Source organism: Laccaria bicolor, genomic scaffold, assembly GCF_000143565.1.
Source record: "Laccaria bicolor S238N-H82 LACBIscaffold_11 genomic scaffold, whole genome shotgun sequence".
NCBI lineage: Eukaryota > Fungi > Basidiomycota > Agaricomycetes > Agaricales > Hydnangiaceae > Laccaria > Laccaria bicolor.
The window spans coordinates 1027000-1046038 of NW_001889882.1; the positions used below are offsets into that span (position 1 = coordinate 1027000).

Here is a 19039-nt window from a genome sequence, read left to right on the forward strand (position 1 = left end):
TGTACAAATGAATTACAACTACCACTGTAGTTTTCTGGGCTTACCTCCAGCAACTGCGCACATTAATTAGCCACCTAATCAATATATGATCAAAAGGCAATCTACGCACAGGATCTCATAATTATCATGTACAACATGCTCCTTGCCTCCGAAGGAAAGATTGGCACCGTCCCTGCACAAGAAAAGAGTCATCATTGAGTTGTATACCGAAATGAAGAGTGGACAAGTGACGTACAAATGCTTTCCTGGAACCTTCAAGCCTGCCACCGTCCCCAGGGCATGATACAGCTTACCCCCATGTTCCTCATAACCACCTTCGATCAAAAGATTTTACCTCCAACGTTACTTATCAACCTGCACAATCTCTGATTCATAATATGATCCATTTACAACCTTCACTCACGAATCCCATCCATGGCACACTACTCAGAGTCCATGTCCATCAACATCGGCTCAACCCACTTCCTCTCCCTCCCCCGTCCAGACGTCCTCACCGGACCACCTCCAGGCGTCGTCGACACCACCACCCTCGCAGCACACGACTTTGACGTCGACACGCGCACAGGGTTCATGCCCCCGCAAGCACCGCTACGTCGCTTACCGGTGGATTGGGAGCCTTGGGAGGAGGCGTTGGATGATGCTGTTGGGAGGAAACTGCAGCTTGGGGATAGACTTGATTTGGATGAGGGGGAAAAGGTGAATTCGGAGGTGTGGCGAGTGAGTGTGAGGGAGGTAATGAAGTGTTTTCTTTTCTTGGTTGCGAAGACTGATTTTTTTTTGTTTTTGTAAAGCTCCCCATTCTACCGATTACACAACTAAAAAAATCAGAAGTCCTCCTACGCAAAGCACACCATGTCCTCAGGTGGATAATGCATTTCTACATCCACTCCCTCCCACCACACACCCCCATCCGTATCCCCGCACCTTTAACCCTCCCCCTCCTCCAAGTCTCCGCACAATTACAGCTCCCGCCCGTCCTCACCTATTCCGACGACGTCCTCTACAACTGGTACGTCCCCAACAACTCGGATGAGATGATACCCACGCATACTTCGCCCTTGAGATGTCAGACACTGTTTACGTCTACGAAGGACGAAGCGGAATTTTACCTCGTATCGGCTAGGATTGAACTGAGAGGCGTAGATGCGCTGGAGCTCATGCGGATGGTGATGGACGAGGCTTTCGTCGGGGACGATATCGCCGCGCGCCGCATAACCACATACCTAACAGAGCTGGCCGGTGTGATAAAGGATCTTGCGCAGATATTGTCAAGCGTGAAAGGTGGGTGTGACCCAGATGTGTTTTATCGGGACGTGAGGCCTTGGTTCCGCGGCGAAGACTCCAGTTCGAGTTCGAGGGGAAAGTGGGTGTTTAAAGGCATAGAAATGGACGAGACACTCAGGGAGCCTAAGGAATTATCTACTCAAGCGCGAGCGCCCTATTAGCTCTCTCAACAAACTCCGCCTTCAAACCACCCTCATTGGTCGTGAACTCCTCAAACCCGAACGTCCTACAACCTTCAGGAGAGCTGACATCCGCGAGGGCACCCCTTCCGATGAATTTAGACTCCCCTTCGCCGCCAGGGAAATCTCTGTAATAAAAAATATGAATTAGGAACGAAAACGAGAATGGGATGAGAAACGTTCGTACGGGGGTGGATGGCCTGAAAGAAAGTTCAGTCGCTGATCTCTGAGGTAACTCGCGCTATAATAAAAAAAGTGTGAGGTACAGAAATTGAGGAAAAGACAATAAACGACTCACTTGTGAATCGTCAGCGGCACAGCAGGAATATACAAAACCGAAGAGTCGCCCAATCCCCTATGTTGCGCCTCCACAGCATGAACGACATCACAGTGCCCTTTTCCACGAGATCAGTAACGGGGAACCGAAAAAAACAACAACAAAAACCCACAATAAACCTGATCCCCCGGCTCAACCCTCGGCACACTAACCATCGTCCTCCCCAACTTCAAATGCGGGTGAGTCCGCTCATTCAATTCCTGCGTCTTCCCAATACTGCTCCCAGGAAACCTCGGTCCGTCAAGGTCGACTTCCCAATCCTCGAACTTGAGAGACGTGGAATGTGAATTCTTGGGACGGAAGAAGGGACGAAGGATGGTGTATGCAGTAGAGAGGGAGAGCATGGGTAGGACGCGGAGTGTCCCTTCGTTGGGACCTGTGCTGGAGAGCGACGTCCATCCTTGCCAGGCTCGAAAGACGGAGCATGCGTTGCTAACATTGAGCATAAATCAAAGATAGTATAAGACGGTTGAAAAGACGTACGATGCATGATACAAATCCAACTTGGCCTCAACCCTCCCCGACGCATCAAAAGGATCATGACTCCTCCACACACCCCCACCCCCCAATATCCTCCTCCACACCTCCCGGTACCCTGGGTCCTCCCACCGCTCAACACTCCCACCATCAACATGAGGCCCCAACGTAAACTTGGCATCCCCCGGCTGGCGGATCCGGAGTCTGTCAAAGTAGGATAGGGGTGTGTCGAGGCTTATGGGGGTGTTGGGGTTGGATATATGCCAGAGGGAGAGGAGGAAGCGGTGGGTGGAGAGGATGGAGGGATGAGTTCGTGCTTGGATTTGGGGTTTGGAGTTGTAGATTTCGAAGATTTGGATGTTTTCTGGGGGGAAGCCTGGGTAGGATGTCGTTTAAATGATGGAGGGGGGAAGAGGGGGGGAGGATATACGCGTACCCTTGACGTGACCAGCGTTTCTCGCTGCGTAGTCTTTAATTTCTTGCTTCCAGCGAAGCGCTTCCTACTCCCCTCGTTGATCAGAATTACCACCAGGAGGGGACGAGTAACAAAACGAACCTCCTTGGGTACACCATCAGTAATTACAACCGTCCCCACCCTTCTAATCCTAGAAATTTGCTCTTTAGACAATCCTTTCTCAATATCGCGATAAGAAACTCTGGGAACAATCTAGCACTCTCAACCAATCAGAACTCCCCTGCTTCACAAAAAAAAAAGAGACAGCTAAAACTCACATCCGAACCGAGAGTTGAAATCTCCTCAACCGCAGGATCAAGCTCATCAAGCACGTCTCTCCAATTCTCAACTAACCCCTCATGGAAGATATCCCTCTTCAAACTCATGAACCGCTCCGGTAAGACGTTATGTTCTTCCCCAGTGAGCGACGTAAAGATCGCAGCGATGGACCCTTCTTCCTTTGGCGCTCGTCGGGGTCGAGGGGGGGCTGCCACGGACGCGAGACAACGATATCTAGAGAAGCTGTGTTGCACGGATCGTCTCAGTAATCCGTGCATGGTGGTGGAATGCAGTTGAGGATAGCCGTTTCGCCGAGGAAGACTCCATATTTATGAGTAGAATAGATATAGACAAGATATAGCGGTGAAATTCCTCCGAGGTATTTCCGAATTCCGCCCCACCTGCACCCACAGAATCAACGTCTGCGTGGATACCCACTCCTGGTTCCAACACCATCAAGCTCGACCCCACACATGCCAACAGTAGGCACATCAGGCAACCGAGCTGCATCCTTCAACTTTGACGGTATCCTAACTATCAGGGAACTCGAGATCGTTGTCGCTGGGTAAGAGGAGAATCTCGGAGAGCCTTTGCGTGCCGTCCGGGAGGACGTGGAGAAGGAGTGGGTGGAGAAGTATGATGAGGAGGTGAGGAAACGAGAGGGGAAGGAACGTTGGGCAGAGGTGCTAGTTAAGGAGCTCGATAAAGAGAAGAAGGGATGACACTTTTCATTCCTGTTTATATCTTCCCTTGTTGACTGTGCCCCCCATTTAGTCGAGGACGAAACTGGAGGAGGTTGAGAATCAGCTACTTCCGATGTCTTCGTCACCTCCGCTTGCGCCTGTGAAGCTTTTGGGGTGCAGAAGGGTGTGGTGAGGGGGGTGTTGGGGGATAAGGAGAATTTGGTGCCGAGGGTATGACTTGGACATGCACATGGACTTTGGTGATACATTACTACCAAACGAATCGCGCGGAAAGGATCATGTTTCCTCCATCAACCACCGCCTTGAACTCGTTCAACGGGAGTCATACAGAATCACATCCGGTGTATAGCTGAACGCCCAGAGATATATCATATAACACGGATACCACTCTATCTGCTGTTTCCATCAAACTCTTTTCGATTACTCTGGCGACGATTCCAAGGTATGTGATTTGCATCTAAGGTCGAGTTGTTTTCGTATTGACAACCACTCAGCAATGCCCAATCTTACATCTCGATCATTGACGTCAATACCGACATCTTCCAAGCTGTCGAACGAAACGTTGCGAGAGATTGCAGCATCAACACTAGCCAAAGTTGAGGCGGGTTCATATGAGGCTGAGGATGGGGCAGTCTACGATCTTAAGGAAAGCGCCAATTACATGAAAGAACACACAACCTTCTACCCTCCAAATTCTGACCTGGGCGATTGGGCTGCTGTCACTCCAAGCACCACACTGGCGGTCACTCAGATATTGCTGGCGGAATGCTCAACCTTGGAAGGAACACGAAATCTTCACGAGTCCTTGCTTTCGGATCCCACTGAGAACAAGAGAATTGGTGTTCTCAATTTTGCCTCAGCCAAGAACGCTGGTGGAGGTTTCATTAGGGGAGCTCAAGCTCAGGTTCGCAGCCACTTTCCAACCATTCATGACATTCATCATTTATCCACTTTTGTTCACATAGGAAGAATCAATTGCTCGGTCATCTTCGCTGTACCCCAGCTTAATAAATGACGAAGGGGCAAAGTTCTATCGAATCCACAGCAAGGACCCTCGGGAAGGTTACTACAGTCACGCTATGATCTATTCTCCCAGAGTCGTCTTCTTCCGCGACGATCTGGGAAATTGGAAAAGTCCAATCGAGGTGGACATCATTACTTGTCCCGCCGTCAATGCTGGTGTTGTCCGCCAATATTTGCGTGAAATTGGGAGTGCGGACGAGAGTAAATTGGATGCGGCGATGAAGGAGCGGATGGCGCGGATCCTCTACCTCTTTGAGAGGCAAGGGGTGAGGAACCTGGTTCTTGGAAGCTTTGGAACTGGTGTTTTCAGAAACAGGGTTGAACTCGTCGCCAGTATCTGGACAGAGCTTTTAATTGGCGAAGGTGCCCGATTTGAACACTCATTTGATCATGTGGTCTTCGCGATATTAGGCCACCAGACTTTCAAGACTTTCGAAACGATCTTCGGCGAGGCATCCGCAGTAAAGGTGGATGCGGTGACAGGGTGATTTTATGGTCTCAACGTTTTTAGTTCCGTGCGTCTTCTTTGTCGTTGTAATGCAAATGCCTGAATCTGCTTGAGTGGACTATCATTGCATTTTTGTGCAGCGCATGTTTGTTGAACTCTGCCCCAAGACCACAACTAGACCAGTCACTTCAGTCAACACCAAAGGCACCTCAGCGACTCCAAACTATCGGCTTTACACTGGACAGCATCCAGAGGACGGTCACTGATTTGTAGGCGACTAGTTCCTGGTCACTGCACTTTCGAAATATTCCCAGGCTCAACCTTTACAAAACGTTCACGCGTCGTGAACGACATATCCCTCTGATTTCACTACGAGGAGGAATGCGTGGAGTGGATAATACAATACGGCCGACTACAGGAAGCCTCGGAGAGCATTCCCTCAGGTTTCAGATGGCAGGTCTTGTCGCTCCCGACGCGTTGCAGGATATTGAAGTCGAGATCCATTTCTCGGACATCGTGGGCGCGGCAATTAAAAAATATCCTTTCATTTACTGGGATTGAAAAAATAAGGCAAGATATAAACGGAGAGGAAGGAGTACTTACGGAGAATGTGAAATCCGCGAAATCCGCTCCAAATCTATGCTCGATTGGAAAGGGATTTTGCAAGACGACCTTAATATTCCATCACGTACGAGGAGACGTGTATGCGCTCTGCGCCCCGTGAGCTTCCAATAAGCCACGTTCACACCATACTGGGTTTGAAGACCACCGTCGAGGTATCTCAAACAAGGGAGAAGCCACGTTGTACTCACAGAATAGGTTCCTCACTTCAGGCCACAGGTACTTGAAGGCTGCCAACAGGCCTCGCCCTGAGGTAGGTTTAGCGCTGAGTACGAGGATCAATGTGAGAAGGACAGCATCGAGCCCTCAGCCCGAGCTTGGGTAAACAACATGCGGGCATCTCCAGGATAACTCTTGCACAAGCCGTCACGCCTCGAGGACATGTACTTGACACAGGTAAAGCTGTTGTTGGTGCTTCTTCCATCCTCTAATCATCAATCCGTCCCGAGTAGAATCTTCACGGGCCAAAGCAACAAATTTAGGCCCCATTGGGATCGGTAAAATCGTGCAGACCGAGGTCGACCTGCGCAAGAAAGAATCGTTGGGGTTGGCTCCTGTCAAAGGGCCAGGACGAACTCTTGGTGGAAGCGGTAAACCAATACCAAACGATCTTTCACTCACATAGAGTTGTCACGTATGCACGCTGTAAGTCGACAATTCTAAAACGGTTCAACTGCTATTTGATACTTTCGTCCGTAGGGAAAACAAGCTTGGTCATCTGGCGTGTTCTGCCGAGGGGCCAGCAGCTTTGATATCAAGGTTCCGTCGACTGGACAGTTTTAAACTAACTTCATCCATTCCATTGCCTCTATCTCGTATGGACAGCGCAAAACATGTCACCTGCCTACGTGTACAAATGTCACTCGCAGTTTCAAAATTACAACTACCACTGTAGTTCTCTGGGTTTACCTCCAGCAACTGCGCACATTACTTAGTCACCTAAGCAATATATGATCAAAAGGCAATCTACGCACAGGATCTCATAATTGTCATGTACAACATGCTCCTTGCCTCCGAAAGAAAGATTGGCACCGTCCCTGTACAAGAAATTGAGTTGTACCGAAATGAAGAGTGGAACAAGTGACGTACAAATGCTCTCCCGTCTTTCCTGGAACCTTCAAGCCTGCCACCGTCCCCAGGGCATGATACAGCTTACCCCCATGTTCCTCGTAGCCACCTTCGATCGGTCTCCTTCCGGCAGGGATCCTGCCATGAGAAGTATGTACCCACTCCATCTGTTGCGGTACAAAGGGCAGCAGATCGTATCGACCATGATGGAGGTGTTCCCCACCCCCGTACGGCACATGCGCAGCAGGGGAGAGATGAGGGCCTACTTTGCATGGATGGACTGAGTTGCTCATGATGGCGGAGCCTAGGAAGACCGGGGAGACACCGTCGGCGTCGTGGCTTACTGGGGGGCCCAATTGATCATGAGAGGGCAAGAAAGAGGATGCAGTGTCCAGAGGAATGCGGATCCCTGATGGTGGTGGCTGTTGGGCTGCATAGGCGGGAGGCGGTCCGTGGGGCGGCAGCGCCCGTGAATTATGCTCAAATTTCTCTGGGAGAGGGAATGGTGGGGCAGACATGGTGGGCGAGTGCTGTTGATGATAAGGTTGATGACTCTGAGCGGAAGGATGGGCGCCGTTTTGCGTCGCTCCTTTCCGTTTGTCCCTCTGTGATGATTCGGAATCGGAGCTGGACGATTCGGACGAATCAATGCTCCTGCGTCGAGGTGACATGGTTGTCGCGATCACAGGGTGAAAGCGTTATATTCCAATCATTACTACAGGGTATGTAACCCAGCCTCCAGGTATACAAAAAAAATACAACAAGTCGTATCTTCCTTTTTTTCAACGACTCACTGGCTCTGGTGGACCGGGAGGCAGGGGGATCTCCTCGAATCCCAAATCACTTAATGTGATAGCGGGTAAACCGAGGGCAGACTTTCCTGTCGGTTTGCGTGTTGAGCCAATTGTGGCGGGCGATCTAGGTGGGGATAAACGAGCTTTCTTGGGTGTCTTGTCTTCAACATTATCGCGGACAGACATTGATTGGACCGAGCGAGTCAGTGAGCTAGGGAAAATTGAAGTTGAGGAAATTTCCTAAGAGTGTCGGCAGGCTCACTGTATCTCTTGATTCCGCGCATGGCTCCAACTCTTGCACACCTCCTTGAATTGCATCAGAATTCCGGCAAGGTCGTTATAGAACTGAGTCGTCGACGGTAAGAAGGTCCACTTGTATGAAAGGAGGGGCTTACCTTGTTGCCTTCATCTAGATTTCGAGTAATCTCCTTGTACTTGAAATATGCAAGATCAAGTGATTGTAGCGCAAGTTCTCGTTGTTTCACAACCGGATCCTCCAGCCTAGATCTCAGGAATGCCTCGTTGCCGTTCTAAAGATCGCGTTCAAATGTGTATCAATGACGACAGCAGTATCGAAATACAAACCTTGATATCCTGTAGGATGACACTCTGTTTCTGGGCAAGTTCAGACATGTCCATGAGGAACTTGTCGTACTTTGCAAGTTGTTCATCAGAAACGTCCTCAAACATGTGTGGCTCGACTTCTGTTAATCTCTCAAACCCAGAAGCTGCTCTGAGTATGATTGGCCGAATATCGTCAGCCTTAGCCAGGGACTGGGCTCGATGCGCAAGCTGCTTTTGATCTCGTCGGAGCGTATCAAGCTCTTCTAGCTTGACGCGAAGGGCGCGTGCGTGGTTCCGTGTCTTTCTACTTTCAGGCGTCGGCTCGACAGCGGAGGTGAAAGTGGAGGAAGGAACTGATGCTTCGAGATCCGCCTACAAAGATCGCTCTACGTTACAGACAACTTGAGTGCTGGGCTGAGTCACACACCTCGTCTAGAGTCAATTCAGTGATATTCGCCTCCCATTCGTCCCACTTTTGCCGGACTGCTGAGTCACTCCGGCGTGCCTGCTTCAATATTTCACGGTATCGTCTTTGTTTCTCAATCAGTTCCACGTTGGCTTCGTGAGATCGCAACCGATTCAGAGGTATCTCTTTCCGAGCCGTTTCGTCTTCTGAGGCTTCGTTATCTAAGATGTCCATTGCCTACAGGACATTTTGGAGTCAGTACAGCAAATAAGCAAGGTTTGGAACAAGAGTACCTCTTCTAAGATCGATTCATCTTGTTCCGCCAGTCTTTCAACGTCATCAAGAGCTGCTTGAATCTTAGCGGGTCCGTCTTCAAGGCGAACCTCCTCTGCCTTCCGCAACAGACTAGGAGGCAAGCCAATCGGGCGTTCCAGGGCTTCCAGTGTCGAAGGGAGGTTCAATTTTCGTAACTGGCTAACAAGGAGCAAACAATTAGCAGCGGTTTCTCTTAAGTATCATGGACACAACATACTCATCAGCTTCATCTTGAAGCTCCTGGGCAACGTCAACGACCCTCTCCTTCACAAACGCGTGTTTCCTGTCGTTGTATATGTCTGGTGAAGTCGAACTGATAAATAAATGTAAAGACAGGAAAATGGCGCGCTTACTGATCGCTTCTCTGGCCCCCCATCCAACGAGATCTCCGAAGATGGGACGTTTCGATCCCAAAATACTAGCTGGATTGAGAAGGCCTGCCGGGATCGTAGCCGCAGCAAGATTGGTTTGCTGGATAGCAGGCAGGGCTGATGCAGCAGGAACATCTTGGTGATATATGAGGTCATTGTCACGCTGAGCCCGAGTGAGGCTTTTCCGCACAGTTTCGAGTAGGGACTGAGAAAAACTTGAGTCTTCATATTATTCAACAATAATTTGAAGTACTTGAGCATCCTGTAAGACCGGAGAAGCGACTCTTCCACGTCTGGAAATGTCGTATGCTTCCTTCGCTTCAACCTGCGCTTGTCCTAGTCTTGCTAATTCGATCCCGTACCTATAAAAATATATGAGTTGTAGGCGTGTCAGTTTGAATCGGAAATGAACGCGAACCTACTGGCCTCAAAATCATCCATGCTCTTTCTCAGTTCCGCTACTGCCTTGAAGTGATGGGATTTTGCTTCTATGTGAGGCAGCCAGTCCTAGGAGGAGTCAAAATATAGACAGAAGACGAGAAGGGAAGCATACCGGAGGAAGAATATGTTTGACTGGCGGCGACGCCTCACGAATTGTAGTAGCGGCCGTTTCGTACAGGTATGCGGCCTATTCAGGTTATGAATTGTGAAACTGAAAACGAAAGAGCTTACTCACTCGAGCTGCAATCTTCGCAACGAGCGAGTTCTTATACTGATCTAGTGGTATCATAGGTATGGTCGAGAGTCACACTTTGCTGCTGCTTACTGAGTTTCGCTAGTTGCCAAGAACATTCCTGAGCTTGGGCCAACATCAACCATTCCAAACACTTAATAAGCCCTGGTGAGAGATCCAGCGGAATCTCCTCAACATCAGGGGGATATACGAGTTTCGGCAGAACGGATGATGACAAAAACGACAGAGTCCCCGCGGTTTGCTGATGAAATCGTCAAAATTACGAAAAGATGACATAGAGGTCGAATTACTTGATAGTTCGCTGCGGCTCGTTTGATGCCATCGGGGGTGGCGCGATCTTCTGACGCAGCTAGTTGAGAGTACAAAGACGCAAGGTTAAATACGACAGAGGCGCGTTCAAAAGCCAAATTGGACAACGAAATAGGAACAGCAGAGGGATTGAAAGCAGGGGTGTAAGGGATTGCCAGTTGGATCTACATGGGATGAGTTTCGTGTGCCACTGCGAGCGGCAGTGATTACCTACATCTGTGGGAAGTTTGGCTAGAATGGAAACAAGTTGAGCGTGATAGCTTGAGTGGTCTGAGAATGTATGCAGATAAATCAAGACGAAATTACACACAGAAGGGTAACATCTATTCGATTGACGTGAACTACGCCGCCTACTCCATCCTTTCGGAGATCCTGCCAGACTTTGAAGTCTTCTTTGAATTCATCAGGATGCGCTCCCCCACGTTCAGATATATAGGCGCGGGCTGCCTCCTTTATCTGTATCGTTTGTGTTTTCTTGAAAGGAATTGCAAGGAGGTTGGACATTTTATGTGAGAGATTGGTTCAAAGAACTTGATGTCTGTCACAGCCACCACGGCCCGGCGGACGAGCAAATTCCGCGCTACTCCGTGACGACTTGGCATTGTTGGCAAGCATTATTATTGTCGTTCGCTGAACAGCGTCAGTGCCAGTCTGGTGCCAGTCTGGTGCCAGTCGATGCTTCAAAGCTTCAGGCCCAGGCCTTACCTGCCAACGATATCATCCTATGTTTACTGCCGCTCTATCGCGCCGACCATGCTTCACCTAGCCCTTGAAGTGTTGATTCTGTCACTTAAAATATAGTCAATCACCCCAAACCACACCCTACCACGACCCCGTTTTCCTGCGGATCTTTTGTCGAGAAAGATATCTATCCCCGGATTTGCGAAAGGCCCTCGTACCGCAGCGTGTTTTATTCAGCAACAAAGACGCCTCGGGTCTCGGTCCTAATCATGATATTCTCACCCTCCACCACCTCGATCTAGGGTGCCAGAAGCATGGCCTTTCAGCGCTCAGCAGCCAACCCAAGGGAAAGGCACACCTCGTGAACCCTCGGGGAACACGCACATCGATCAACCGTTTTGGACAAATTTACCTCCTCCTGGAGGTTGTGGACTTTCCTGAAATACATTCACAAATCAAAGTCGTGTTCAAGTCGCGATCAGTGTCTCTCCTTCGACGCCCGCCTAACCTATTTCGTGAAGTTCTCCCCTTGGGACGTCAACGTGTTATACGCGACTCATCAAGACCGCGCCTGTCAACTATGCAACAGCAAATTATCAATTGACTTGATGCCAAAGTCTGCCATCTCCGTTGACAGAGTGACCAGAACACATAATGGCCTGCAAATTTGATTGGGTTCAAACATTGCGTGTTTACAATCCAATCAGTTACAAGCGCCTACTCAAGATCTTCTCACCGTTCAAATGTGATGAGTAAACACGATCCTCTCCTTCACTACTCCATAGCATACATGCGTTCTGGCTCGTGCCAGCTTATGTTGCTAATCTTGGCTTCTACAATCTCGGTTTCGCGTTTCTCGGGCGCTTCTCGTCACCCTCAGTTTCTCTCACGATGCACTTGTGCCGCCCGATTGCATCTCCATCTCAACAAATAAATGGCCCCGCTCCTCTAACAAGTTACTCCAGCTCCTCTCCACCAGACGACTACAAGCATCTCATAAGCACTTCATTGATATTGCAATTATACTCGACATGTCCATGCAGCCCCAACCGTACTCTCATCACTTCGCGCCTGCCCATACGGGAGCTCATCAGCCCATGTATGGGCCACCTCCACAAGGACATCAACCTCCCCCTTGCTATTCAGGTCCTGTGATGGGAAGAACAGGTGGTATGAACTTCACTCTGGTGGGTCTTTTGTTTCAAAGACGTCATAGGAGCGCTAACCCACTTCTTTTGAAAGGCAAAGAAATTTATCACGGTTTGAGTGACTTGATGCAGTTATGTGTGCTTCATTCCTGATTCCCTCTCAAGAACCAGCGCGTCGAGGTGCGGATTGCTGCCAACGGGTGGGTCATTGGGACGGTGCTAGGTGCTCTCAAATTTTTGAAATCGGTATGATTTCCACGTCAAACCCTACATCGTCTTGATATCGTTTAGATCTCTGGCATGTGGTATCATGTCGCCTACGAGACGGACGGCGGAAGGTTCACAAGAGATTTCCCGGAACATGATATTCGCGAGGTTCATTGAGTAATGTTTGCTAGGCAGCGCTGGAAGGAGGGCCTCGCCCTTGGTTCCCTTGTCCTGCGGTGATGTATGTGTGATTATTGTACCAACTTATCTATTTTACGCCGTAATGTACAACTATGCATCATGCTTGTCCAACGATATCATCTCGTTTCTGCACTTGCAAGCCATAATTTCTACAAGGTCTCGGGCGACCGTTATTTTAGTATGTGGGTGAATGAGAAGCACGCCAACACGGTTGAACTTCCTCGCCTAAGATCAACCTTATTAGCATGAGCCCTGCCCCGGGCAAGTTCAGACCGTGCAGCTCCGTGCAGTTAAGGAGGCGCGAAGCCCTATCCAGCCGCATCCCTGCTTGGACTCGGCCACGAAATCAAAAAGACGCCACAAGGGCCAGCATTGATAAGCTGTGCGGTTGAAACTTGTCTATTTGAACACAGCTTTGTGCAATGGCTGGACCTCTGTGGGAGACTTGCGAATTCTGCGGTAGTAGAACGTTTCCAGTCGCGCCAGGAATTATTTGTGGTCCTTTCTTGAACATTGAAAGTTTGTAACATTTTTTTTACCGATCCCGCGAAGAGGTTGACGGGCCTACAGGGAGGCTTGCATATTGGCGTAACACCGTTAATTTGGGCTTGAAATGTTGATCCATGAAACGTTAAAAGGGCAAAAGAGGCATGCGGCGTACGGCGTGCTGTGTGATGGGGCGCATCAACAACATCTGAACCTGTCCATTGTGGTCAGGCTAGCATTCCTTGGATCCGTGCAACGAGGCTTACAGACAAGTACGACCTGCGTAGTGGGCGTAAGAAGTGCGGCATTCGCCAGCCTAATCGGATATTGGGCGTGATCGATAATGGATGAGGAGAAAACCTGAGGGATATTCTACTGATTGAGTTTACTAGCAAAGGGTCGTCGGGATAACATTCTTTCGAAGGGTGGTTGTTGACGGGGATCACAGTACAAGGATCACATCAACGACCATGGAGAACATGGCGACGATCATGGAGAATGTTCAGAACAACGGAGAAAAGATTGAACACATGAAGAACGAGACAGCCAACAGCCTAACAGCAACCTCAGACCGGCTCAAAGCCTTGGAATCCCTGGCCACCGACACTCAGTCACGAATCGCAAACCTGGAAAACCGAGGTGCTGGACCCCAAACACGAAACACGGAACCCACCTCAAACCCAAGCCACACAACAAGCCACGCCACTGGCCCGACGTTCAAACCCAAAGGGAAAACTGAGGGAAACCCGGGACCAACCAAGAAGAGCACCAACCCAGCATCGGCCCATCACCCAAGCCGAGCGGTCATCCGTTTCCTGCCTGACGGGATTAGGGACGAAGACCGCCTAGACCCAATGGTAATAGTCAATACAATCAACAACGCCCTCGCCAACGCACCCTCCCTCAAGGCCAAGCACATCAGAGCCGTAACTGCAACCTACAATAACCAAGGTAACCTCATCGTCTCGACGCGTGCTGACCAACGCGCCGCAGATCTGCTCCAATACGCAGAGCTCTTCATTCCGCTAATCGACCAAGGATACAACACAAGTGTCATAGAAGACAAAAAATGGTTTAAGATTCAAATCGACGGCGTCAACACCCACACCATGACCAGTCTTGGGCCCAGGTCCATCCTGACCGCGGAAACAGTACATGAAGAACTCCTGGCATGCAACCTCGCCTACGCCCAAGCCAGTGACTCTATAGTTGCGCCCCCGCGGTGGATGCGAACCCAAGAAGAACTAGAAGGCACACTGAGGTCGTCCCTCGTGTTTGCAGTCGACGACGAAGAGGTCGCCAAAAAACTGTTACAAGAGAACTCCCTGGCCGCGTTCGCACGCCACTGCCCACTGAGAGCGTACCAGGACAGACCACCGGTAAAACAGTGTAAAAACTGCTGGGGGTGGGACCACAGGGCAGATAAGTGCCCAGAACCAACCAAATGCAGGCTATGCGCAGGCGACCACAGGGAAGAAGATCACACCAACGAGCCAACGTGCCGCAAATGCAACGCACTAGAGGAAAGCGACGGCATGGCCATCGACAGGAAGCTGTGCACTCACCACCTGCACTGCGCAAACTGCTCAACGGCAAGCCACGTCACCGAAAAGGATCACCCAGCAGACGCCAGAAGATGCCCCATCCGGCTCGAAAAGTACGGCACCGCTCGAACTAACGAACGCAGGGCTCTCAAGACGGACAATCCGTGGAAGGTAATCACCAGCAAAAAGCCCCGTAAACCCAGGGCGCCAAAGAGTACAACACTAACATCACAGGGAATCCCGCCAGAACAGCTAGTCTGCCAGAACCAATTCAGCATCTTTGATGACCCATACCCAGCTGCCCACATGGAAGAAGTCACAATTCCCCAATGACCAACACAAACCAAGATGAAACAACCACACGACCGATTCGCATAGCGCAACTGAACGCTCAGAAAAAGAAGAATGCAGTAATTCAACTCCTAAACCACCACGCTCATGACTTCGACATTATCATTCTACAAGAACCTGCATGGGGGTTCATAGGTAACGACGAAGGAAAAGAAGTACATGGGCCAGTTGCACTACAGGGGTGGAATCCAATTGCGCCAAACACCACCAGCGACACCAACCCCAAAAGACCCCGGACACTGACATACTTCCGCACTAGACAAGACTTTTCAATAACACTTCGCACCGATATCATAGAAGATAGGGACATCCAAGTCCTGGACATCGCCCAGCAAGGACAACCCACCACAACACTCATCAACGTGTACAATGACCCCAGGCTAGCTCGAGACAGCGCCCTCAACCGCATACGTCACGCCAACTTACCCAGAGACCACCCAGTCATCATCACAGGCGACTTCAACCTCCACCACGACCTGTGGGCACGTGGACCAGTAGGAAATGACGACGCAAGGACAGCTGGGGCAATAGTGGACTGGTTGTCGGAAGAAGGGTACACCATTTTAAACAAGAAGGGTGAGATCACGCACCCCCCACGTAATGCACGCGAAAGGGCATCTGTTATTGACCTCACTTTTGTAAACGGCCAAGCGGTTCGCGCAGGAACAGTCCAGGAATGGGCCATAGACCCAGGCCTGGCACATGATGCGGACCACTTCGGGATAAAGTTCACCATCGCCCATGGGCAAGCCGAAATCGACAACCCGTTGGACATCAAATACTGCATGAAGGAGGTCAAGCCCAGAGACTGGATAATGCAGCTGGAAGCCGCCATTGCCAAGTCCCATGAAGACCTCCAACCCCTCCTGTCCCACGAGCAGCTACAACCAGCCATGCTGGACAGATGTGCAGAAGCGCTGACAGAAGCCATGCAGAAAGCCACGGAAGCAACGGCCAAAGTCCGGAAACCATGCAACAACGCCAAGCCATGGTGGGACCAAGACCTTACAGACGCAGCCAACAGGGTCAGCGAAGCACGCAGAGAACAGAAACGACACCACGACATTGTGAGCTCCTTCAGCGGCGACATCAGAGCCCGGATCAGGAAGGCCCGCAACTTCTTCAAGAGACTATGCCGAATTAAGAAACGGGACTGGGTAAACGAGAAGTTGCAACAGGCCACAACAGACGACATATGGGGTTTCCAGAATTGGTCGAAAGGTACACGGAACTACCCATCCCCCCCCATTTCGAGGGGCGAGGGGCTTCCCAAGGCGGTGTCCCATGAAGACAAGTGCAACGCCCTCAGAACAGAACTCTACCAGCCACCACCACGCCTCGAGACGGAACACATCCCAGACCTCCAAAACCCACATGGGGATGACCTCCCCTACGTTGCAGTGACGATAGACGAAGTTAGCGAGGCGATCGCCGGCACCAGCGCATCATCAGCACCAGGTTACTCTCAAATAAACTACCAGGCGGTCAAGTGGGCGTGGAAGAGCAAAGATGGTAAAAAGTATATATTCCTGCTCATGCGGAAATGCTTAGAAGCAGGCTACCACCCGAAGGCATGGAGGAAAGCCATCGCAGTCGCCCTCAGAAAACCCTACAAACCTGACTACTCCAACCCCAGGGCCTACCGCCTCATAACCTTACTAGAATGCCTAGGGAAAATACTAGAGAAGGTCGTTGCGCGAAGGCTCACGTTCCTGGCCGGTAAACACGACATGGTACCAGCCAACCAGTTTGGGGGACGATCAAACAGCTCCACAAACGACGCGCTTCTCACGTTCACCAATGACGTCCAGTGCGCCTGGAACCACAAGCTCGTCACTTCAGCCCTCACCTTCGACATCAAGGGGTACTTTGACTTTGTGAACCACAATAGGCTACTAATCGAGCTCCGCCGAAAACGCATACCGCTACCATACGTCCAGTGGGTGGCCAGCTTTCTCTCAGACCGGGAGGCGGCGATCTGCATAGATGGGAAGAGGGGTGTGATGGAGCACGTTGAGAATGGTATACCCCAGGGCTCTCCAATCTCACCCATCCTCGCAGCCTTTTACACAGCAGAACTACTAGAGAAGTTCAAGCTCAGGGCAACAGCCCAAGCCGATGAGGACCCAGACAAGACGACGAACGTACACCTGATCATGTACGTGGACGATGGCAAATTATATGTGTCCTCGAAGTCACTCGAGACGAATGTGAAAAGACTCAAAGAGGCGTACAATGAGGCAGAAGAGTGGTTGAGGGGTGCAGGTTTGTCCCCTGACTACGCGAAGAGAGAGCTCATGCACTACACCAGAAGGAAAAATGATGGAAGCCCATCAATCACGTTCGACGACGGAGATGGAACTCGACGGGTGGTCAAGCCAGAGGCCACTGTAAGGTGGCTAGGGGTGTACTTTGACCGAAAACTTAGATTCCAGAAACACGCCGCTATCCTAGCGGCTCGGGGCGAGAACGCAGTCAGTGGCCTCACGATGCTCGCAAACACAATACGTGGCCTAAGCCAAACTCACCTCCGGCACCTATACATGGCGTGTGTATCACCGAAAATCCTCTACGCATGTCCAGTGTGGTGGACAGGCCACCAGTACCAAGTTAAACCACTAGAAAAAGTACAACGACGGGCCCTACGACTGATTTGCGCTGCATTCAGAACAACTCCAATCGAGGCGCTGGAAGTCGAAGCCTCAATCCCACCTATCAAACACCAGGTCAGCTTGCACGTCAAAAGATGCGCCATACGCTTCAACAAGCTAAGCGCCTCCAGCCCCGTCATCCAACGTCTCCCGAAGGCGTGGAGGAAGCCGGGGGAGAATACCACACCACCACCTCTTCAGCCCAAGCTGTACAACAACTCGGCCACTGACAACGCGAGGACAACAAACCTCCTCAACATCGCAAAACTCACGTGCCACGCACATGAAAGGATCGACCCCTACCTGGTGGCCCCTTGGCGAAGAACGGGTTCAAGCTTCGGCGGTCGAGTCCAAACCAACGCATGCAAACCGGAAACAAAAGATCAAAAAGAAAAACAGAAACTAATAGACAGTCATAAAGAAAAATACCAACAACTATCAAAGAGAAAAGAAAGCCTCGTAGTGTACACGGATGGGTCCATGGTGAAGAAGAAGGGATTTCCACAGGTCGGCGCGGGAGCGGTCGGGTACCATGAGGGAAGGGAGGTGTTTGTGGGGAGAATGGGAATGGGAGGAAGGGCGGAGGTATACGACGCAGAAATGGCGGGATTGAAGATGGGCGCAAGCTTGGCAGTGAAATACATTGCAAACCACCCGGAAATATCAACAATACACTACTTCGTCGACAACTCAGCAGCAGCCGAAGCCATATTCGACCCCAAGCCGAGGCCGGGACAGTTGTACGCAGCAAAGTTCCACCGCAAGATGGCCAGGTTCCTAGACAACGATCCGAGGCACACAATCGAGATAGCATGGTGTCCGAGCCACTGCAACATCAAGGGCAACGACAGGGCAGACGAACTCGCCAAGGAGGCTACACAGATGGCCTGGGGCGCACCAATCAGCACATCAAGGGCGTTCGCACTTCGCAGGGCCAAGGCCTCGACTCAATCCGCGTGGACCAGGGACTGGCAGAGGGCCCCACGCAAGGGGAGGTTCGCAATATCCAACAGGATTCCCCCTTCCCTCAACCCATCCAAACATTTCGTCGAACTCAAAGACCAGCGTGAAGTCTTCGGCCGCTTGGTACAGTGTCGAACCGGGCACGCATACACAGGAGAATTCCGCAGACAATTCTTCCCAGAGAAAACCACAAACTGCGAATGCGGAGTGGACCCACAGACGCGCGAGCACATTATAAGAGAATGCGAACGGTACGAGGACCAACGGGCCAAGCTACGTGATCACGACCGTGAACTGGCACTCCCAGAACTACTGGGAACCCCCAAAGGCATCACGGCCCTATCCATCTTCATAAGAGATTCCGGCGCGTTCACATTCACGGGAGAAAAGCACATGCCAAAAGAAACCCCATCCTTCCAGGACGAACCAGAACCCCCAGACGAGGACTCAGAAGACGATGAGTCCGACGCTGAACCATAA

At 50.8% G+C, this 19039-nt stretch overlaps 6 protein-coding genes across 6 annotated transcripts; 3 read left to right on the plus strand and 3 right to left on the minus strand.

Moving 5' to 3' along the window:
* Positions 1–414: 414 nt before the first annotated feature.
* On the plus strand, positions 415–1134 carry LACBIDRAFT_327015 (uncharacterized protein; the record flags this gene model as incomplete). The annotated part of the gene is made up of 3 exons (XM_001880706.1): positions 415–717; positions 792–1009; positions 1092–1134. 3 exons carry the CDS (start codon positions 415–417, stop codon positions 1132–1134), a joined length of 564 nt encoding a protein of 187 aa, XP_001880741.1.
* A 219-nt stretch (positions 1135–1353) lies between these two features.
* On the minus strand, positions 1354–3309 carry LACBIDRAFT_190537 (uncharacterized protein). Its single transcript, XM_001880928.1, has 8 exons — positions 3010–3309; positions 2834–2944; positions 2714–2777; positions 2284–2653; positions 1913–2232; positions 1762–1858; positions 1651–1704; positions 1354–1591 (listed from the first exon to the last, which is right to left on the minus strand). The coding sequence occupies exons 1-8, from the start codon at positions 3286–3288 to the stop codon at positions 1420–1422; spliced, it is 1467 nt and encodes a 488-aa protein (XP_001880963.1). The 5' UTR covers positions 3289–3309; the 3' UTR covers positions 1354–1419.
* Positions 3310–4210: 901 nt separating this feature from the next.
* Positions 4211–5225, plus strand: LACBIDRAFT_297272 (uncharacterized protein; the record flags this gene model as incomplete). Its single annotated transcript, XM_001880707.1, has 2 exons — positions 4211–4618; positions 4680–5225. 2 exons carry the CDS (start codon positions 4211–4213, stop codon positions 5223–5225), a joined length of 954 nt encoding a protein of 317 aa, XP_001880742.1.
* A 1486-nt stretch (positions 5226–6711) lies between these two features.
* LACBIDRAFT_297274 (uncharacterized protein) lies at positions 6712–7545 on the minus strand (the record flags this gene model as incomplete). The annotated part of the gene is made up of 3 exons (XM_001880929.1): positions 6712–6724; positions 6781–6843; positions 6896–7545. The coding sequence occupies 3 exons, from the start codon at positions 7543–7545 to the stop codon at positions 6712–6714; spliced, it is 726 nt and encodes a 241-aa protein (XP_001880964.1).
* A 111-nt stretch (positions 7546–7656) lies between these two features.
* Positions 7657–10831, minus strand: LACBIDRAFT_297275 (uncharacterized protein; the record flags this gene model as incomplete). The annotated part of the gene is made up of 16 exons (XM_001880930.1): positions 7657–7879; positions 7931–8013; positions 8064–8198; positions 8254–8604; positions 8660–8875; positions 8932–9112; positions 9171–9252; positions 9307–9529; positions 9578–9686; positions 9743–9831; positions 9878–9952; positions 10001–10041; positions 10091–10259; positions 10309–10491; positions 10542–10587; positions 10638–10831. The coding sequence occupies 16 exons, from the start codon at positions 10829–10831 to the stop codon at positions 7657–7659; spliced, it is 2400 nt and encodes a 799-aa protein (XP_001880965.1).
* A 1208-nt stretch (positions 10832–12039) lies between these two features.
* On the plus strand, positions 12040–12540 carry LACBIDRAFT_327019 (uncharacterized protein; the record flags this gene model as incomplete). Its single annotated transcript, XM_001880708.1, has 3 exons — positions 12040–12195; positions 12322–12402; positions 12448–12540. 3 exons carry the CDS (start codon positions 12040–12042, stop codon positions 12538–12540), a joined length of 330 nt encoding a protein of 109 aa, XP_001880743.1.
* Between the last annotated feature and the right edge of the window lie 6499 nt (positions 12541–19039).

What these genes read in the sequence shown, in the direction of transcription:
- LACBIDRAFT_190537 (XM_001880928.1), bottom strand. Translation starts at nt 3,288, where the DNA reads ATGCACGGATTACTGAGACGATCCGTGCAACACAGCTTCTCTAGATAT. An exon ending in CTGATGGTGTACCCAAGGAG is followed by an intron (nt 2,778 to 2,833) that starts GTTCGTTTTGTT and finishes CGAGGGGAGTAG; the next exon opens with GAAGCGCTTCGCTGGAAGCA. An exon ending in GTGCCGCTGACGATTCACAA is followed by an intron (nt 1,705 to 1,761) that starts GTGAGTCGTTTA and finishes TTTTTATTATAG; the next exon opens with CGCGAGTTACCTCAGAGATC.